This window comes from Bubalus kerabau, chromosome 13 (assembly GCF_029407905.1).
Source record: "Bubalus kerabau isolate K-KA32 ecotype Philippines breed swamp buffalo chromosome 13, PCC_UOA_SB_1v2, whole genome shotgun sequence".
Lineage (NCBI taxonomy): Eukaryota > Metazoa > Chordata > Mammalia > Artiodactyla > Bovidae > Bubalus > Bubalus kerabau.
Genome location: NC_073636.1, coordinates 67,659,041 through 67,677,349, shown reverse-complemented (window position 1 = coordinate 67,677,349; position 18,309 = coordinate 67,659,041). Strand labels below are relative to the sequence as shown.

The 18,309-nt window shown below is 53.0% G+C and overlaps 1 protein-coding gene across 1 annotated transcript in view; it reads left to right on the top strand.

Annotated features, from left to right (window-relative positions):
* Nucleotides 1-15,721, top strand: part of KIAA1755 (KIAA1755 ortholog) — a 32,799-nt gene extending 17,078 nt beyond the window's left edge. The window contains exons 7-15 of the mRNA XM_055543340.1: nt 1,917-2,010; nt 3,057-3,143; nt 4,245-4,361; nt 6,521-6,619; nt 7,515-7,663; nt 9,381-9,519; nt 10,756-10,878; nt 11,532-11,750; nt 14,545-15,721. Coding sequence (XP_055399315.1) covers nt 1,917-2,010; nt 3,057-3,143; nt 4,245-4,361; nt 6,521-6,619; nt 7,515-7,663; nt 9,381-9,519; nt 10,756-10,878; nt 11,532-11,750; nt 14,545-15,246 — 1,729 coding nt within the window. The 3' untranslated portion in view covers nt 15,247-15,721. The remainder of the gene's footprint in view (nt 1-1,916; nt 2,011-3,056; nt 3,144-4,244; nt 4,362-6,520; nt 6,620-7,514; nt 7,664-9,380; nt 9,520-10,755; nt 10,879-11,531; nt 11,751-14,544) is intronic.
* The last annotated feature ends 2,588 nt before the right edge of the window (nt 15,722-18,309 follow it).

Here is an 18,309-nt window from a genome sequence, read left to right as displayed (position 1 = left end):
AGATTTTTCTACCCTTTGTCCAAAGAGGAGTGGTTTTTCTGGTCTGAAGGGGAGATGGAATCCACCCCCGCGCCCCACCAATCTGCTGTGTGACCTGGGAGTGGTAACTTTGCCTCTCTGAAATGCCCCCTGAAAAAGAGAGATGACCAAGTGGGCTGTGAGGACCAAGCATGATCACAAAAAGGGAAGTGAGGTGCAGTGTGAACTGCGCATTTGTTTTTCAGTCGCTCACGTGTCCGAGTCTTTTCGACCCCGTGGACTGCAGCACGCCAGGCTTTCCTGTCCTTCACCATCTCCCAGAATTTGCTCAAATTCATGTCCATTGAGTTGGTGATGCCATCCAACCATCCCATCCTCTGTCATCCCCTTCTCCTCCTGCCTTCAACCTTTCCCAGTATAAAGGTCTTTTCTAATGAGTCGGCTCTTCGCATCAGGTGGCCAGAGCACTGGCGCTTCAGCTTCAGCATCAGTGCTTCTAGTGAATATTCAGGACTGATTTCCTTTAGGATTGCACCTGGGGATTTCCTTTAGCACTGCGCATGGGGTTTTCATATGCTGGGCTTGGCTCTCCATTCCTGTTGTGAATCACCATTGCTGGGCACCTGCCCTGAGACAGGCTTCGTGCTGGGCCATGCTGGGGACCCTGATCTCCTATATTGGGCCTTGACCTCTATGAGTGTCCAGGCTGGCAGTGGAGGCAGGGGTGGAAATGAACTTCCCTCCCTGTATGGGCACAGCCAGAAGCAGGTGAGGACATGAAGTCAGAGCCCTGGCCTCACCTCCAAGAGTCTCCTCTCACTGTGTGCTATGTCACTGCCCAGCACCTCAGTTTCCCCTCTCACGACAGTGATAACAGCAGACATTGACATCCCTGTTTCTAATCCATCAGTCCTCATCACAGCCCCTGGAAGCCTACACTATCATTAGCCTCATTTACAGCTGGGAAACTGACTTCCAGAGAGGCGAAACAACATGCCCAGGTGACTGCCACAGCTCTAAATCCCACACTGGCCACCTCTGGCTTTGGTCTGTGACTTGGGTGGTTGTAAGGCTTGAAGGCAGTTGGGGGTTACTTTCCCAGTCTGATGGAATGGCCAGGGTACTTGGAACCACAGACTGCCTGGCTCCACCCCCTACCCACTGGACACATTTCTTGGAGGACGAGCAGGGGTGGAAGTGAAGCATCCTTACTGACAATTGAAACTGTTTGGAAAATCCCAAGGTAATCACTGAAAAGAGCACTGTGAACCGCTGAGGGTGTTTGGGCTGCAAGTAACAAACTCCAACTCAAAATGTCTTATCTGATATGGAAATGTAGCAGTCTTTGTCTCTGCCTTATAGCTCTTTGTAAGAACATTTTAATGGAGAAAATGTCTTTCCCAGAAGTCCCCAACAAACATCTCCTCACATCTCATTGGCCAGAAAATGTCACATGGTCCCTATCTAAACTGATCATTGGCCAGGGGAATTGGGTCAGCTGTTGGCCTCAACCAATCAGAATCCAGGCCCTGGGGGAGGAAGGGATGTGGTTATAGGAAGAAAGTTGGATTCTTGAACAAAAGGAGCCTTCTCCCTCAACAAAAGGGGTGAATGAAGGTTGGGTGACTCACCTACTGCAACTGGGTTAGTAGCATATAGTTTATGATTATTAGGGTGTCTGAGAGAGCTGTGTGAGGTACTGTAGGAGGCCTGAAGAGGGAGCAATATTCTCTGCCTGGAGAAGAATCATGGAGGGCTCCCTGGAAGTGGTGTGTGTTGGGGGCTTGGGGAGGCACTGGAAATTTGTCTTGTAGGATGAAGAGTTCAGTAGTATCCAGGTTTCTAGCAGCCAGTTTCCCTCACCTTCCACTGGGTCCTTCCCCTTCGAGGGCCCTGATTCAACCAATAAGACTGCCAATTCTGTTTACCACCCACAGGCCTGAAGATAAAACTAAGGGGTTGGCAGTTGTGATTGATGCTAGGAAACAGCCCCCACATCCCGGTCTGGTCAGTGCCCTGCAGGCCACCCAGGTGAGTGGAAGTGGACAGCCTCAGCCTACCAAGTTTTAGAAGCACTGGAGGCCTTTGGATATTCACAGATCCTGGGGATGCTCAGAGCTAGGACTGGGACCCCAGGCAGGGAACCTTAGTTGCAGATAATAGAAACCCCAGCCCAGGGGATTTCCCTGGTGGTCCAGTGGGTAAGACTGTATTTCCGCTGCAGGGGGCTTGGGTTCGTTTCCTGTTTGGGGAACTAAGATCCCACATGCCGTGCAGCGAAAGAAACCCCAACCCAAACATGCTTAAAGACAAAGGTCATTCATTGGTTGATGTGACTCAGTCTGGAAATTAAATCCAGCCTCAAGTATGACTTGATTTGGGGGCTCAGATATTGTCCCCAGGATCTGGTTTCTCTCCCCATTTCTGGCTCCATTCCTCCGGGAGAGTGCCATTATCAGCCAGGTCCCACTCTTTTGGCTGTGTGGTCCCCACCGTCTCTAATTTCATATGATCTGTCATTTAAATCCAAAAGAAAAGAGCAATTCTTTTCCCAGAAGTCCCAGCAAAAGCTTTCTTGAGGAACTTCTTAGCCCCCATTGGCTCAGGTGTCCATCCATCAGTCAGCCTCTGTGGTCAGGGCACTGTGGTACACTGATTGGCTGAGGTTTAGCTCACGTACATCTCACCAGCTGAGAATGGGCAGGGAGGAGATTCATAACTCACCAGTACAGGCAGCAGCATAAATGGAACTTTGGGATAAGCTCACCTTGTGGTCTGACCTCCACCCCATCTCCTCCTATTTTTCCCTTTACGGATAGGGAAACTGAGACCCAGAGGGGGCGGGGCACCCAGAAAGTTTGCAACCCAGCTTGAACCTGCTGTTCCCTTGACTTCCGATGACTCCCAATAAATCATTTGACTCATCCTCCAAATAAGGATCCCAGCCCTCCCTTCCATGTGGATCCCAGGCATGCGGAACCCTTACCCCTGTCCCCGTGGCCCATTTGCCCGCATCTTAGAGGGGAGGCTCGGTGAGGGCCTAGGCAGATCAACTCTGAAATGGTTCTCTCTGACAGGCGCTGGTCCCAGCCTCCATCCGTGCCATGCTCTTCCTGGGGGAGAAGGAGGCAGCTCTCCAGCTGGAGGCATTACCTGACATCCAGGTAAGGGGAAGGCAGCATCGGTTGAGGTGCAGAGGAGTTGGGCTTGCGCTGAGCTGGGGTGAAGAATGGTGGCCCTGGAATAATAGAGTGCAAGTCAATTAGATATGAGGCCTGGATGCTACAAGGCTCCTGCCCAGCCCCCATGGTGTGCAAGTGTGCTCAGTCACGTCTGATTCTGACCTCATGGACTGTAGCCTGTCAGGCTCCTCTGTCCATGGAATTCTCCAGGCAAGAATACTGGAATGGGTTGCCATTTCCTCCTCCAGGGGATCTTCCCGACTCAGGGATTGAACCTGTGTGCCCTACATTGGCAGGCAGATTCTTTACCACTCAACCACCAGGGGTGCCTACAGATTTCTTGGGGAGTCACTGGTTCCCCAAGTACTGATTAAGTGGTTCTGGGTTGGGCCTGGGATTCTGCATTCTAGCATGTTCCTAAAGTGCTGCTGGGACTGCTGGTCCATGGAGCACACTTGAAAAACCAGGGATGAAAAATGGGCTCCAGAACCCCACAGAATTCTCCCCATCCCAAGCTTAGGTATCTGGAGCTGTTTGTACTATAAACCTCAAGCTTCACTACCTGGGAGAAGCAGTCAACTAGTCCCTGCTCCACATCTTAGCGGGTACTGTTAGGATTTGGTGACTTTTCTCAACATCCCCAAGAACATCTTCATGGGTCTCCAGAAAATGGTACAGGACTGCAGAGGAGTTGCACGACAAGGGTCAGCTTTAATCGGTTTGTGTGATTGCCTGGACAACTGTGCTGGAAAGAGCCCAGCTCAGAGGGAAGGAGTGCCATGATTGATTAATGATGTCTGCCTCCATCACGGGCTAGGAGAGTGGCAGTATGAGCGCTGTTTATTTGCTATTCCTTACACAGGGTCTGGTTCTCAACTTTGATTTATCAGAGTTTCCAGAGAAAATTCTTTGCCCAGAAAGCAACTCTTAAAGCCAGGGACAGTCTTACCCATGGGAGGTGGAGAAATGCTGGGGCATGGATCTGGGCAGGACCTTCTCATACATTGGTCTCTACATTGAGTTCCTTCTTCAGAATGACGTGTTTTTTTTTTTTTGTTTTTTTGGGTTTTTTTTGGTCTGCAGGTAGAAGTGCTGACCTCACTGAAGGCCCTGAGCCACCACGTGGACCCCAGCCAGCTCCCTACGGCCTTGGAAGGCCCCTTCCCCTACTGTCATGGCGAGTGGGTGCAATTCTTCCAGGTGTCTATCATCACAGCCTTCACCCCACACCCTCATCCCTTCTCTTTCTCCATTCTCTATCCCGTTCCATGGATCCACCTGAGCTTATCTGGTTCAAAAACAGTCATTCAACAAACGCTGATAATGAGGGTGCAGAGTGGAGTGAAGAAGAGCTCAGGCTCTGGGGCCTGAAGGCCTGGCTGCCACCCCCAGCTCTACTGTGTGATCTTGGGGAAGTTATACGCCTTCTCTGAGCCCTTTTCCTCAATGACAGAATGGGGGTTAGGAAGAGTACCTCCTCCTGGGGCTAGTGTGAGACTTGAGTTAAGGTGGGTAAAGAGCTTAGAAGAAAGGGTGTCTGCCACATGCTAAGTGAGTGATACCCTCAAATACATTTATAGGCATCTGTTTTGTGGATGCACACATCTCGGGGAACTCAGGGTCTGGTGGGGGAGGCAGGCATGCTCCCTCCTGTAAGAGAGAGGAAGTAAGGAAACTGCCAAGGGTCTGCTGCTTTCCCATGTGACCTCAGTCCCTACTCACCCCAACCCTGCAAAGGGGCATCTCATGCCTGGTTTAGCACATGAGGATGCACAGGATGGGCACGACTTCTGCAGCAACACAAAGGTGCTTATGGGCTTAAGCCACTCAAGGACCAGTGCTGAGAGCCAGCCCTGGGCTTTCTCTAGCCCAGGGCAGCTCGACTTCAGCACTATTCCTACTTGGAGCTGGATAATTCATGTTGGGGGTGAGCTGTTTGCACACTGTCACACGATTAGTACCAGCCCTGGACCCTACCCACTCTGATGATAACTTCCTCCAAATGATGACAACCAAAAATGTCTCCAGACATCGCCCTGTGTTCCTTGGCATGGGAGACCACCCCACAGAGAACCACCGGTCTCTAGTCTCATATGGCCGTTTGCTTGCTTGCTTTTGGCCTGCACTCTTTTTAATTGGATCTATTTTCAAACAGACCATATGTTCAAAATTCAATTAGTACAGAAGGGCATAAACTGAAAAATCTCTTACCCTACTCGTCCCACAGGCTCCCAGTTCCCCTCTCCAGAGATCTCCAGTTCATCCAGGGGCTTTTAAACTATATTTTTGCTTTAATGCCTTCCCTTTAAATAGAATCTTACCTATAGATCCAGCCTATAGAGGCTTCCCCGGTCGTTCAAATGGTAAAGAATCTGCCTGCAGTGCAGGAGACCTGGGTTCGATCACTGGGTCAGGAATATCCCCTGGAGAAAGGAATGGCAGCCCGCTTCAGTATTCTTGCCTGGAGAATCCCAAAGAGAGAGGAGCCTGGTGGGCTACAGTCCATGGGGTCGCAAAGAGTTGTACACGACTGAGCAATTAGCATTTTCACTTTCATAAAGCTGATAATGAAGATGATTAAGGATGCTATTCTAAGTGCCTGGCACAAATAAACCCATTTAGTCTTCACACAAGTCTCTAAGGCAGGAACCACTGTGCTCCCATTTTATAGAGGAAGTGGAGGCACAGAGAGGTTAAAAAACTTGCCCAAGACCTCACAGCTAGCAAGTGGTAAAGCCAGGCTGAAGTGGGACCCAGAGAGAATGGCCTCCAACCCTGCCATCTACACCCCTCCTACTGTTCCCTTCCCCACCATATCCCCAGTGGCCTGGGAGTAGGTCAGACCTGTCCTCTGTCTTTTCACCTCTCATTTCCATCATGAGTGGTTCTCAAACTGTGTCCCTGGACCAGTAGCATCAGCCTCACCTGGGAACCTGTTAGAAATGCACACTCTCATGACCCACCGCAGAGAAACTAAACCAGAAACTTGGTAGGAGGGCTCAACAGCCTGGATTTTTTAAAAAATAATTCTCTTGATATGGACCATTTTAAGATTCTTTATTGAATTTGTTACAGTATTTCTTCTAGTTTACGTTCCGGTTTTTTGGCCAAGAGGCATGTAGAATCTTAGCTCCCCGACCAAGGATCAGACAGACCTGCATCCCCCACATTGGAAGGCGAAGTCTTAACCACTGGCCCACCAGGGAAGTCCTGCAGCCTGGATTTTAACTGGCTTTCCAGGCGATTCTGATAAAGCTAACGTTTGAGAACCACCAGCCTGCATGTCCTCCTGGTGGGTGGAGGGGAGCGGCGTCCTCTTTGAAGGCTGACACCCCCACTCTGGGCCTCCTGTCCTGCAGAAGCTGGATCCTTTCCTTGTTGACCTTCGCCAGGCCTCCTGCCTGCTAAAGGCTTCCATCAAGGAGTTCGAGAAGGGTGAGCCCCCTGGAGGGGTACAGGTGAGCCAGGGGCCAGAAGTGGGGAAACCACAACACACCCCCGATTCCATGGACTAGGGGCTCAGTGAAGGGGCTTTGTTTTCATTCATTCATTCAGCTGATGTTTATTGGGCAGTTAATATGTGTCACGCCCTGGAGACCCAGCCTGGGGCAGATCAACTTGTCCCTGCCTTCATGGGTGTGCATGGCCTGCACACTCCATGGCCTGCAGTGTGAGAGGTCATTAAAAAAAAAAGTAGACAGAAATGGACATGTCACTACAAGTGATGCTAAAGGCTATGAAAGTAAGATTGAGAATAATGGGGAAGAAGGGTATTAAAGCTGAGCCTTGAAGGATGAGATGGAACCCTGGGAACAGGAACGGGACTGTGCTCCAGGTAGAGGGCAATCATGTTCAAAGGCCCTGAGGCGGGGCTGTGCTTGGTATATTTGAACAAGGAGGCCAGTGTGGAACAAAGTAAGGGAAAGGGAGGAGACCTTCTGGGTCCACAGCTGTATCAGGGAGAAGCTGGGTTGGGATTTGATTCTAAATGGGAAGGGAAGCCGCTGGAGAGTTCTAAGCAGCAGTGGGATGATCATATGGGCCCTTTGAGATCTATCTGGTTGCCATACAGAGAACAGACTGCAGGGGGAGCCAGGGTGCTATGGGGAAATCAGCAGAGCCCTGGGATGGGTGTCCCAGTAAGAGATGATGGTGCTTGGACCAGTGAGGTTGCCATGGTGATGAGAGGAAGGTTGGTTTGAGGAGATGTTTTAGAGATAGAAAGGATGGACTTTCCGTAAGACCTTGAATGCCCAACTGGGGGAGTCAGGTAGGATCAGGGTGTGGGGAGCCCTGGAAGGTTATAGAAGGAGAGTGGGAATTGAGCCTTAGGCTACTTCCCAACCCTGGCAGGAGGCCTCCAGGTGTCTGAGCAAGTCCAAGGAGCTGATGGAGGCAGTGCTAAGGGACCCAGGCCTGATGAGCCTCCAGCGGGAAGGCGGAGCCACCCTGGCCAGGCTGAGACAGGAGGGCAGCAGGCTGAACTTCAACCCGGACGTCAGGTACAGGCACCAGGCTTTTCCTCCCCAACCACATTATGTTCCCTGGGCTGGGACTCAGAGCTGGGGCCTCTTTGCTGAGGGGTCACATAGGGTGGGCTCCGAGGATGTACAGGACGGGGTGTTTGCAGTGCCCATATTCCGAGCTGAGGCTTGTACCTCGGCAAGTCCCTTCTCTGTGGTCTTCCTAAGCCCAGACATTGGAGGACAAGCTCCCCCGCTTCCGGTCACCATCATAGACCAAGCACTATCTCTGACCTAAACCCTGGAATGAGTGCCTTCAAGAGCTTGTCTCTTATTCCTCATAAGATTACATGAGGCCTGCCTCCTCCTATTTGGCTGATGGATGCTGAGGCTGAGCGAAGAGAAGTAAGAGCCAGGCCACGTGAGCACTAACCCCCGAACTGCCCTGCCTGCCCTGGCAGGGGCCTGAGAGAACTTCATGGTGTGTTAAGGTCCAGAACCAGAGAGCAAACAGTGCACATTCCTAGAAAGTACCAATTTTCTTAAAGTTAGGGATGGGGTGGGGTGCAAATCAGCAATTAAATCAGCCAGCAATTGTAAAAATTTTGTCTCTGTTAGAAGGAGCACAATTACAAAGTTTGCATAAGCTTCCAAGAACGTTTTGTTTATTTAACCAACCTCAAACAGCACTTAGTATGAGCACAGCATTGTTCTAAGGGCCTCGAGAATGTTAACGTGTTTAATTCCCACCCACAAAGTGGATCCTAGTACCGTCCTCATTTTACAGTGGAAGAGCCTGGAGCTCTGAGAGAGGATAAATGACTTGCCAAGGTCACACAGCCAGGACATGAACCCAGGCAGCCTGGCCCAGAGTCTTGAACACACTACCCTGAGCTGCGCCCACAGACAGATTCATGCAGATGCGAGCGCTGGGCAGCGGCTCCTGGAGGTGCCCTGTCCCTCACATGGCCTGGTGGGCTGGCACTGCCTTTCCCAGCATGCCCCTGCCTGCCTGTTTGAGCTCCGGGGCCCCTTTGGTTCGCCCTAGGCCTGTCCAGATCGCTGGCCACCAGCAGCTCCACCAGGGGGCACTGTGGTCCCATGTGAGCCACTCTGCGCGTTGGTTCTGCAGCTCCTGCCTGTCCCCCAACTTCCTCCCTCCCTTTGCCAGACAGCCTGGCATTTTCCATCCTGTTCACTCACCCGGGGCGTTCACCCATTCCGTGGAAGGGCAGTGACCCGTGGGAAGCTGCGGTCAGATGAGGCTCCCTCCAGGAAAATGGACTCTCCTTCCCTCTCCTTTTTTACCTTTTCCTTCCAAAGGATCGCTAGGGCAGAGGAGGGCGCAACCACCTTGTGAGGCGGGTTCTGTTACCCTACTTGTTATAGCTGAAGAAACGGAGACCAGAAAGGGTGAGGAATTTGCATAAGCTCCTATTACTGGAAGGTAGCAGGCCTGGGGTGTGAACCCAGATCTGTCCACCTCGGTTCCTACCTTCCTAGGGAAAGACAGGGTCATTTGCTTTCCTGCTGTGGCCTCTGGTCCTCCCAGTCCCACGGAAGGCCGAGGCTGAGACCCAGAGAGGTGTGGGGACCCACCCAAGGTTACACAGCAAGTCAGCAGCTGAAGCACCCAGGCCAAGGCCACAGTGTTGGAGGGAGTTAGGGAGGCAGGTCTATGCTGGGCAGGAGTGCAGGGAGTGGGGGGCAAGGGATCAACATCTTGGGTTTTCGCTCACCCTCCGTGGCCTCCCAGGAGCCATCTGGCAGAAGCTGCCGCCCTGTACAGCCTTGTGGATGAGCAGCTGCACGTCCTGGCCACTGTGTCCAACCACCTCCTGAGAAGGCTGGAGCTCCGTGTCCGTCTGGGCCGCCTGGAAGCTGCCATCCACCAGGTGAGAGAGGGGAAGGAGGAGACTGGCCCAGGAACCTGAGGGTGGAGGTGGGGCTCCTGCCGCTCCAGGCCCCGCCCCAGCCAGGCGCTTTGCTCTGGTATAAAGATACCAGGTTGGCACTTCTTGGAGAGCCAGGTAGGGGTTCTTGGAGCACACGACATGCACTCCATAAGTGTGCTTGGTGGCTGAGGACATAACTCGAGATGCTACATTTTTTATATATGTATATAATTTTGTATATTTATTTATTTCTGGCTGTGCTAGGTCTTCATTGCTGTGCGGGTTTTTCTCTAGTTGTGGTGAGCGGGAGCTACTCTCTAGTTACGACGCACCGGCGTCTCGTGATGGTGGCTTCTCTTGTTGCTGGCTCTAGGTTTGCCGGGCTCAGTAGCTGCAACTCCTGGGCTCTAAAGCACAGGCTCATTAGTCGTCGTGCACAGGCTTTATTGCTCCGAAGCACGTGGGATCTTCCCCAACCAGGGATCAAACCTGTGTCTCCTGCATTGGCAGGCAGGTTCTTTACTGGTGAGCCATCAGGGAAGCCCCCCAGAAGCTGCATTTCTTAAATACCAGCTTTGTCCCAAGCCCTGGGCTGGAGCCTTTGTGACCATCACCACTTTTCAGCCTCATCCCTTACTAGCGACACAGGGAAGACTTTAGGATTTTGCCTACTTGCTGATGAGGAAACGGGGTCTGGGAGACGTTATGTCGCCTGCCGCTGTCGTACACCTGGGGATCTGATCCTGGAGCCCACACCGGGCACCATCCTGTCCAACTGCTGGTGCCTAGAGCCACCACATCCCTGCATGCTCGGGGTCGTGGAGCACAGGGTGCCCGGAGCCAGACGGCCTGGGTTCCAGTACCGGCTCCAGCGCTTAGTAGTGGTGTGATCTAGACAAGGTACTTAACTATTCAGTGCCTAGATTTCCTCATCTGTTAAATGGGGGATGAAATTAGTGGCCACACGGGGCTTTGTGAGGATAAAGTAGGTGAGTTTGTGCCCTTTAAGACACCCCAGAATACGAACAGGACTCATGGGATCGAGAGCCATTTTACCCCATCTGTCCCTCATTGAATCCTCATGTCTCCAGAATTGGGGTGGGGGGTGTTTCAGGCCAGGTCAGTGGGCCCCCAAATGACTGAGGACAAGACCTCAGCTTCTCACGAAAGTGGGAGGCTGGCCAAGGGGTGTTTCCTCAGCAGTCCCTCACATCCAAACCTCCCTCCCTGCTCCAGGTCAGCCACTGGATGGAGCAGGAAGGAAGCCGGTGCCTGCAGGTGCTGACCCCCAAGGAAGGAAGCTTAGAGACAGTGGAGAAAGCCCACGCAGAGTTTGAGGACTTCTTCCTTCAGGCTGCGGTGTGTTCCTGAGACTGAGGGATGGGATGGGAGCAGATGGAGAGGACCAGGGCAGGGTGGGGGTGGCACTGCTGGGAAAAGGTGCGAGGGTGGGGAAGTACTAGCAAGCTGCTCGAGACAGTGAGGGAAGCAGCTTGGATCACAAAGGGCTCGGCTTAGATATTGTCTCCTCCAGGAAGCCTTCCCTGACTACCAAGTCCAAAGATGACCGGTCTCAGAATCCCTGACGGATTTCTTAAAATACAGATTCCAGAGTCCCACTCTAGCCCTACTGAATCAGCCTGGGAGGCGGGGGGAGTCTGCCTCCTTGATGTGCTGGGCCCTGGGGCCCAGGGCAGTTCAGCCCCTGTTTTAACCCCCAGGGAATTTCCAGGCCATGTTTTTTTTTTGTTTTTTTTTTTTTGGAGGGTGGGTTGGAGGGGCAACAGGGAAATAGTCAGAAGGGGAACACCGTGATGACATAGATAAGAAGCCTCTAACTCAGACTCTGGGGTCAGGGAATTTTTCCAGAAGAAGGTGACAGTAAGTAGAGTCTCAGTGGGCAAAGTGAACCCTGGGTTCCCATTTTATAGATGAGGAAACTGAGACTCAGGAAGTCTCATATCTTGGTAGAGAGGCTGGAGCTGAGTGGACACCCTCCCCTCCCCGCTCAGGCCCAGTACCGCCGCGGCCTGGAGCTGTGCAAGCAGGCGGCCCAGCTGGCAGCGGCAGCCAGGGCTGGAGAGGCAGGAGGGACCGAGCTCCCGGAGCTGGCAGCCTTTGCCTTCACCCAGCGGGCCTTCCAGGCGAAGCTGACCCACTTCTACATGGCGGCTGAGCGGCAACGCACAGACCTGGAGACACTGCTCCACCTGCACCACTTCTGCAAGAAGGTGAGCCTTCCAGTGTAGGCCTCCCACCCCTGCCCGCCAGCACCTGGGAGGAAGGGTGGGGGCAGGAGTGGCCAGACGCAGCGCTAGGCTCTCTTCATTCCACAGTCATTTCCATAGGAAAGAGAGTTAGCTGCATTTTCTGAAAGGGAAGCAAGGTTTGCAAGATGAAGTTACCCTCCTAAACCAGGTCCAGCTGATCTCTGAACCCGGTTTGTCCCACTACACAGGAGCCTCCCAGGGACACAAACTCTCAGAGGACCCTCGGAAAACATCTGCTTCTTAAGTGATGGGTTTAGGGGCACGTTATTGTCGTTCAGTTGCTCAGTCGTGTCAGAATCTTTGTGACCTCATGGACTGCAGCACGCCAGGCCTCCCTGTCCTTCACCATCTCCCAGAGTTTGCTCAAACTCATGTCCATCGAGTCGGTGATGCCATCCAACCACCTCATCCTCTACGCCCCCTTGTCCTCCTGCCCTCGATCTTTCCCAGCATCAGGGTCTTTTCCAGTCAGTCGGCTCTTTGCATCAGGTGGTCAAAGTATTGGAGCTTCAGCTTTGGCATCAGTCCTTCCAATGAATATTCAGGGTTGATTTCCTTTAGCATTGACTGGTTTGATTTCTTTACTATCCAAGGGACTCTCAAAAGTCTTCTCCAGCACCACAGTTCAAAAGCATCAATTCTTCAGCGTTCAGCCTTCTTTATGGTCCAACTCTCACATCCATACATGACCACTGGAAAAACCATAGCTTTGACTATATGGACCTTTGTCAGCAAAGTGATATCTCTGTTTTTTAATATGCTGTCTAGGTTTGTCATTGCTTTTTGGAGCCTGGGGATTTCTGAGAATCCGATCAGTCATAGACTTTCCCTCCATATGTAGACCTTTGCAGGCAACTTCATGGGGTGAGAACCAGGCTGAGAACCTTGATCTCGTGCCACCTCTCTGTTGCAGAGCTGGGGCAACAGGAGGAAGAGGGGTAATGCCTCGTGGGTTAAGGATATCTGGAAGCTTCTCTCCTCTGTTTACTAAATTTAGCCAGTTTCAGCCCCATCAACCTTTTCTGGAGAAAGCAAACTAGCTCCAGCACTGAGGCCTTCGCACTGGCTGTTCTCTCAGGCTGGAAAACTTTTCCCCTTGACGGGCTGGCTCCTTGCCTTTGGTAAGTCTCAGCTCGTATGTCCCTTCCTCACAGAGGTCCTGCCTGAACCCCCAGCTCCTGCCCCACCCGCCCCGTTCTCTCTCATCACCCTGTGCTGATGACTTCATGGGGCTCTTTGCAATCAGCTTATCCTGTGGCTCCATCACCTGCTCGCCTCGCCCTTATCTGTCACTGTGAGCTGGGCTCCCCCAGCAGGGACCAGGTCCGACTGGGTCCTGGTTCTATCACGGTGCCCAGGGCAGGGTTAGCACCCAGAGGAGGCTCAGTAATTGGTTGTGTGAATGGAGGAAGAGTGAGGAGTCTGGTGGAGGGAGAAGGGCTGGGGGGCATGCTGGAGCCCAGAGTCTTTCGGAGGTCATACAAGACAGGAGGGGATGGCCTTAACCTTCATTCCCACCTGGCCTGTCTCTCGGCGTTCAGCCTGGGTGTTCAGCCCTGTTCTCCTCTCTGGCTTTGAATTTTAATCCGCACAATAAGCAGTGGGGCAAGATGGTTTCTGAGGTGCTGTCCACCTCTGTCTGGCTTGGCCTGGAATATCTGGTCCCAGACAGACAGACAGCCGGACGGCTCAGTGCTGGGCTCAGCCCCAGATGGAGAGCGTGCGGGCGGCAGCTTTGGCACTAAATAATAATAACACGATTGTACTGCTAAGGGAGATTTATGGAGCCCTTTCCCAGCCATGAGCTCAGTGTGCTTCCGCGAATATGAAGCCATTTATCTACAGACAAGTTCCTTTAATCCGCGGAAGGATGGTTTCCTCAGAGAAAATGGTTCTCCAGTCCCCACCGCCTAACGACTCACTGTCGGCTTCTAAATTAATGGAGAGAAAGATTATGTTTTTCACAAGCTGCTGGAAATGTGTTGGCTCCTTTGCGGCCTGCAGACATTTTATGGGTGACGTGGGGACAGGCAGAATCCCCAAAGGGGGCCTGACCTGAGTGAAGGGGCTTCCAGGCCAGGTCTGGCTGACAGTCTCCCTGTGGAACTGCAAGGGTGTGGCCCCACCTGGGCCAGTTTCTCCTGTTCAAGGAGGTGCTTGCAAGATACCCTCTTGAGGCGGGACAGTTGAATTCAGATCCCAGCTTCTCCCTGACCTGAGGCAAGTGACTTCACGTCTCTGAGCCTCAGTTTCCTCCTCTGTAAAATGGGCCACTGGTTCAGTGAGATCCTACATGAGATGCACAGAGGCTGGCAGATGGTCAGTGGTTCAATCAATATCAGCCAGTCTCCTCCCTCAGCACCACTTATAAGGGATTCATACCCTCCGAGAATCCACATTTTTCAGCTCCCCAATTTTCATGATTAGTTACCACAGCCTCCACTTTACAGAGGGGGAATCTGAGCCCTAGAGAGGGTTGAGTCCTTACTGGTCCCTAAGTCTGGAAGACTGTGCCTAAAGATCTCAGGGGTGCTGGGGATTGTTTCTGGTGGGTCCTTGGGGAAGAAAGAGGAGTATTGTTATCAGCAGCAGCAGCAGAGAGAACCACAGCCATGCTGGGTGGGGAGGGGCCTAACATGGATTGGGCATTTTTATTCTCTCTAGCTAGATTCATTCTTGAAGCCTCCTCTCTGCTCAGAGGGAGTACATCCCTATCCTCACGGAAACCCCACCTCCCTCTTTTCTTGTCTCCCAGGTGACCTGGTTCCACATGGACTGTCAGGACCTGATGGCCCAGCTCAGGCTGGGCAAGGCCCAGAGGACCAGCCCTGGGGACCAGCGCCGTCTCCACCGCTACCTGCAGCGCCTGGCATCCGAGTTTCCTGCCGAGAAGCTCACAGCCATGGGGCTGCAGGTGGCCTCGCTGAGCCGGGAGGGCCTGGGCCGGGACCTGTGGGACGAGGCCCAGGCGAGACACGAGGACATCCAGATGCTCCTGAAGAAGGCGCTGGCCCACTGTCCGTGCCCAGCGGGTTCCCCGGCCCACCCCACGTGCCCGGAACTCAGGGGGGTGGCCGCCAAGGACCAGGGCCTGAATGGGGAAGTCACTTCCAAGGGCAGATGGGACCTGCCCCTCCAGGACTCACTGGGTTCAGATCGTTCGCCCAAATCCCGTTGGCCTCCGTGGGCCCCCAGGCGCGGACAGAACAGAAATTTCCAAGCGGCCCCTCCGACCCAGGAAGCTGGCCAGGCTGTTGAGGCTGATGAAGGCAGAACCCCCCATGGGCCCTTGGACCCCGCTCCTGAGCGTTTCCTCACCACCCTCTTCTCCTGGCAGCGACTCCCCAGGCAGACTCAGATCCCCCAGCCTGCCGGGGACAGCTTCTCCTCAGAGGGGACAGGCTCACAGACGTCTCTGGAGGACTCGCCCCACACAAGTCCCCCTGCTTCCCTCTAGCTGGGAGTTCCCGTCAATCACACCAGGCTCCTGAGGGCGGGGTGCGGGGAGTGCCTAGGGTGGAGCCCAGCAACAGATGGGGAACCCAGGACGATCCCTCAGAACGTGGCTACTGAGTTTGGCCCATGCTTGGAGGATGAGAGCCCGGCGCCTGCTCCTGGCCCCAGGTAGCTCCGGGAAGCCCGACTCTCACATTCAGAATAGTGAGAGCGCAGGGCAGGGCAGGACATGGGGGAGCGTGGCATTGGCTCCAAAACCCCAGAGGCTCGTCATGGAAAGAGCTGATGGTACATACCTTTCCAGAGGTCTCTGACCTAGGCGGGCCAGATGCCCACCTGGAGTTCTGGGGTGTGCCAGCTTCCCCTTGGAACACGAGGGGCAGAGCTGCCCTCATGATGGAACCCAGGGTGGGGAGATTGGGGAGTGGTTTCTTGTCTTAGGGGCCCACAAGGAAACAAACCCTACACAAGGATTTGAGTGCACATTTCTTTGGCTTTGATCCCAGGAACTACTGGCAAAGGAGCAGGGGGAGTGAGTCTGGGAAGGGAATAAAGGGTATACTGTCAAGGGAATTATCGCGTGTAATTTATTCGCTGGTACCGCTGGCCTCAAGCAAAAAGAATCACCTGCTGGAGGCCAGTTAGTGCACGAAAGAGGGGTAGGGAGGTGGACTGTTTGCCGCGTCTCTGTCACTTGGCTCCTCCAACCGATACGAACATCAGTCTGAAGTTCAAGGAACCCCAGAGAGGACCCCTTCCTTCTCCTGTATCTCTGTCTTCTTCCCCTCCCCAGCACAGGTCCTCAGACCCTACCGTCCACTCTCCCCACCCCCAAGCCCCACCTCTCTCTAGGCACAGCCTCTGGTGTCCAGTGCCATCAGGTTTTGCTGTGGTAGGGAGCCACGTCCCCAGCCAGCAGGTGGTGCGAGGAGACAGTGGGAAAAGACCCAAGAGGCTCTGAGATCAGAGCATCCAGAAGAAAGTGAGCCTTTCACAATGCCTGGAGTGACCCCAGCTGGCGCCTCCCCTGAATTTCATTATCCCAAGAGTTTGCGCCTGTCTGTCCTAGGATGCCTCACCAAGGTGGCCTCTGGTAGCTTAGCCCTGGAATTTTCCTGGCTCCGGGATGAGGGTGGGGTACATATCCTCCCACAAGATGAGGCTCTAGAAGGAGCTGGGGAGGCAGGACCGGAGAACAAACAGGGTTTCTCAAGAGCCATCTCAGTAGAGAGAGCCACACAAACCTCAATGCCCAAAACGTCTTTGGGCATCTTCCGGGACTCAGGATTCCGTCAAGAGTGGTCTGAGGCCTCTCTGCCTGAGAACCACAAGCAGAGCTGTTCAAAGGCAGTTTCCTAGGGGATTCCACCCCAGATAATCAAAACCAGGCCCGTGGGGCGGGGTGGCTGGAACTTGCATTTGTAACCAACTGCTCAGGCAACACAGTGAAGTGTGGGTGTTGTTGGGAAACACCTGGGGCTGAGACCTGAGCCGGTGCCCCCACCCCAACCCCAAGCCAGCTCTGATCTTTCATTCCAATCTCCTGCCTTCTGTCCAGACAGCCCTGAGGATGCAGGAGGCATTTGATTGCCCATCTCCATCCATGCCTGTTGCCTCAGAGGGGGACTGAAGGCTCTTAAAATGCTGTTGCCATAGCAACAGCATCCAGCCAGCGGGGACCACAGGCAGGGAGCCAGGGTACCTGGGGTGTAAGGATGAAAACTGAGTTCTGAGAGGCTACAGCTACTGCTAGGGCTGAGGGGGGCTGAAGAGGGGTATGGATAATCCAGGAATCCTTGGGAGGGAGGGTCTCCAAAGCCATCTCGTACATCCCTCTGTCTCCAAAAAGAACCGAACCCCAACAACTTGTTTATTCACAGCAGCCCAAAGGAGAGAAAGGGGTGCAGAAATGAAATATAGTAATTAATAATAGTAGGGCTTTCTGGTGGCTTGGTAGTAAAGAATCTGCCAGGCAGTGCAAGAGACACAGGTTCGACCCCTGGTCTGGGAGGATCCCACATGTCAAGATGTAGCTAAACCGGTACACCATAACTATTGAGCCTGTGCTCTAGAGCCCAGGAACTGCAACCACCGAGCCCTCGTGCTACAGGTACTGAAGTCCGTGTGTCCTAGAGCCCCTGATCAGCAACAAGAGAAGCCACCACAATGAGAAGCCCAAGGGCCACAATTAGAGAAAATCCTGCATGCAACAACAAAGACCCCAGCACAGCTAAAAAATAAATAAAAATTTTAAAGATGATTAATAATAATATTAACAGTTAACATTTATTCTGTTTTCTTTGTGCCTGGCTTGGTGCTAAGCCCTTTAAAAGCTCTGCCGGCCTTGTTGAATTTTCACAACAATCCTACGAAGCCGATATTGATTTCACCCCATTTTACTGAGGAGGAAACTGAGACTCAGAGAGGTTTGGTGATGCCTTGCCCGTGTCACACACAGCAAGTGGCAAAACTGGGACTCGACACAGCACTGATGCTTCAGACTCATCTTCAGACAAGCTGGGCTGGTTGCTAATTCTGCAGTGACCATGGGCTTTGTCTCTTCAGCAGTCCTGCTGTGCCCGGACACTGCCATGCAGCCAGGGGCTTTGGCTGGGTGGGACTTGGCCCTTTAGGTGGCACTTTCTCTGGTCTCCAAAAGCATCCAAGGCAGTGTGGCTTGGTGGTCCGTCACATGGATGGACTGGGTTCCTGCCCAGGCTCCATAAATCACAAGCTGTGAGTCTTTGGCCAGATTATGCCACCTTTCTGTGCTTTGATGTCCTCATCCTTAAAATGAGAATCACGAGACCTCAGAGGCTTGCTGTGAGTATTCAATGAGTTACTATGTGGAAGGTCCTTAGAAAGGCTCCTTAGTAAGTGCTCATTAAGTGATGTGTAGTGTTATACTCTGGCACCAAGCAAGCCCAGCCCCTGATTTCATTACCCAACAAATCAGGGAAGAAATTCCTCCAGAGGACGTCAACGGATTCCCAAAGAGTCTTTTGCTCTCTGAATCATGTGGATTCCCTGATTAGTATTCTGGATCCCCAGCTGTCTCCTGAAA